Source organism: Mesitornis unicolor, unplaced genomic scaffold (genome assembly GCF_000695765.1).
Source record: "Mesitornis unicolor isolate BGI_N332 unplaced genomic scaffold, ASM69576v1 scaffold11077, whole genome shotgun sequence".
Lineage (NCBI taxonomy): Eukaryota > Metazoa > Chordata > Aves > Mesitornithiformes > Mesitornithidae > Mesitornis > Mesitornis unicolor.
The window spans coordinates 7,534-10,101 of NW_010195765.1; the positions used below are offsets into that span (position 1 = coordinate 7,534).

The 2,568-nt window shown below is 37.3% G+C and overlaps 1 protein-coding gene across 1 annotated transcript in view; it reads right to left on the reverse strand.

Moving 5' to 3' along the window:
• The window catches only part of SNX14 (sorting nexin 14), a gene marked incomplete at both ends in the record, with an annotated part of 48,144 nt that overhangs the window by 7,325 nt on the left and 38,251 nt on the right, over positions 1–2,568 (reverse strand). Inside the window, 3 exons of the mRNA XM_010188237.1 lie at positions 1,284–1,395; positions 1,598–1,698; positions 1,808–1,891. Coding sequence (XP_010186539.1) covers positions 1,284–1,395; positions 1,598–1,698; positions 1,808–1,891 — 297 coding nt within the window. The remainder of the gene's footprint in view (positions 1–1,283; positions 1,396–1,597; positions 1,699–1,807; positions 1,892–2,568) is intronic.

The window sequence follows — 2,568 nt, forward strand, 5'->3', positions numbered from 1 at the left end:
ATTGGCTAATCTGGAGAGATTCTGGAAGGATCCAGTCTTGAAAATAGTGGCAAGAAAAGTTTTACAAGTTAGACAGGCTACAGCTGTGGTCTTAAAAATCTTCTGTCCTGTTAAGGCTATTAGGATATAGCATAGCAACTTTGAATGCTGAAAAAATAAAGTGTCTAGGATTAGTTTTATCTTAAGCACTCTATTTACAGTATCATTTTTCTTATCTACATGTCGTTAAATTTGGAACTTACATCAAAAAGTACGTACAATGATCAAATGATAATAATAAAATCGCTCATTCTCCCAGAAAGCCCTACTGAAATGCCAAGACTTGTTAAAACGATGTTTATGGAAGTGAAGCAGTGTCTCAGACATAGGATGCACTACAGTAAACACCATAATTATAAGCTTTTTTAACAACGTACAGTTGGATCTAGAGGGGAGGTCTGAAACAAAACAAACCCTTTAACTGGAGGACAACTACCAAAATCTGAAGCAACACCTGGGTGAGCACACTATGAGAATGGCCACCTCAGTGGGTGCACACCGTGGCTGGGACAAGCAGAAACGCAGTGGCACAGCTCAGACACAGCTTCCCTGGCCCATGCTGGTGCCAGAACCATGGTGCTATCATACACAAAGACAGAACGGCCATCAGGTCAACCTCTCCAGCTCAGGCCCACTATCCTGAGACAGCTACACTGCAGTCTGCTTTTTGGATTTATTATCAACTGTTACGTTAGACATCAAGAATTTCTCAACTTCTCAATTTCCATTTGGCCTGCCTACATCACACACACACCACTGCCTCAAATTCTATTAAGTAGCTTATGTTCAGGGAGATCTTAACACTACCTAATACTAGAAATATTAAATATTGCGTTTTTCAGATTAAAATCAACTAACACCCAAAGGTAGCTTATATTAAGAAATCATTTATACCATCACACCTGCAAAAATGACTTGTGCAGATCTAACTCGTGACAATACGCTAAGTCTTCTTGAGCTATGAAATTTGTTAGAGAAATTTTATCACTCTGCTTACTGACATAAAGATTCAAAAGCAACCACTTAAACACTGTTTTTTCCCACAATCTCAAAATGTCCTTTTTCTTCAGGGAAAAACTATCAGCGAATCTTGCTTGCTGAGCCATAATTTTAAGGGCAGTGAAGGAGCAGAGTTCCTATTTCCCACTTCCATATCCTTAACATCTGTTCATTACTACTATTGTTCAGCCACAATCTTTACAGTATTACTATTTGTCAGCATAAGCAACGAGCACATTACATACCAAGATTCACATCAGGCAGCATTTTATCAAGAAACTGAGTCTCTCCTCCATTAGGGGACAGGAAGTCAGCTAAAAGCTGGCTGTTACTTAGCTCTGGATGTTGCAGAAGTTTCTTTGAGACAGAAGAAAAGAAAGAAGCACTTTAAAACTAATATTTAAAAATTAGTTTCTCTTTCAACAATTTTTGCCCACTTGAACTCTTTCCATAACTGAAGTTACTTGAAAACAACAACAACAAAAATAGCAGATATTATTTTATTAGTTGTATATCGTTAGTTTTGGAATATTCTTTGTTCCAAAAGTTTGTTTGATACCTGCAGATATTCCTGAAACTCCTCTCTCTTGGATTTTAAGAACTCATAGTTCTTGGGGCCAATGATTCTCTTTGAGGGAAGCTGGGCATCAGGAAATGTACCTAATAAAGACATCAAGGATATTAAATTATTCTTATAACACAGCAAGCATTGGTTTCACTATTTTAAATTTCAGCTGGGAAAGTGGTTTTCAAATTCTGGAGAACATACCGTGAAATTCCGTTAGTTTTGACTCCAGCACATAAAATTCAAGATACCTCCTGTAGACAGACCAGTGTTCAGGTTCATGTCCAACTGGGGAAAAAAAACCCCAAAACATTAAAATTAAACCAGGTTTTATGCTACGTGAAAGACAAAATAATCAACAGCAAACATATGTTGGATTATTATAGGAAAAACCTCAGTATTAGTCCCTCATATTACAGTAACATAAAATATAATTCCAGCTGAGAAATTAAAGTGTTAAATTAAAATGACAGATACGGTATTAGCATGGAAATCATCACCTAATTTAGGGGATCCCTAAAATCGAACCAATGGAGCGCTATATAACTCTAAGATTTACTAGGACTCACCACGTTAGATCTATTTCCAAACTTTTAACCAAATGATTTACAGAAATATCACTTGTTGAATATGCTCCCCTGCACCATCAGCAGAGGAATCCTGATCATTTTTCCTCCTGGGAGGTTTCCCTGACTCCTCCACACTTCCTGCTTCTTGCAGAAGGATCAGTTTCACCAACACAGATCTGTGCAGCCCCAGGACGATGCTGTTTTCCCCACTCAATAAGGATGCATTGCTATCTAGATACTGATAAACTATCTGCAAGCCAGCACGGTTCCTAAAAATCAAAACATTTTTATTTCCTAAGAACTACGTTAAGGTTATATAAAGTTATTTATTGTTCATTATTCCAGAGTGGGTGAAAGAAAAAGATGCCAAGTGTTTATTAATATGAACAGCAGGAA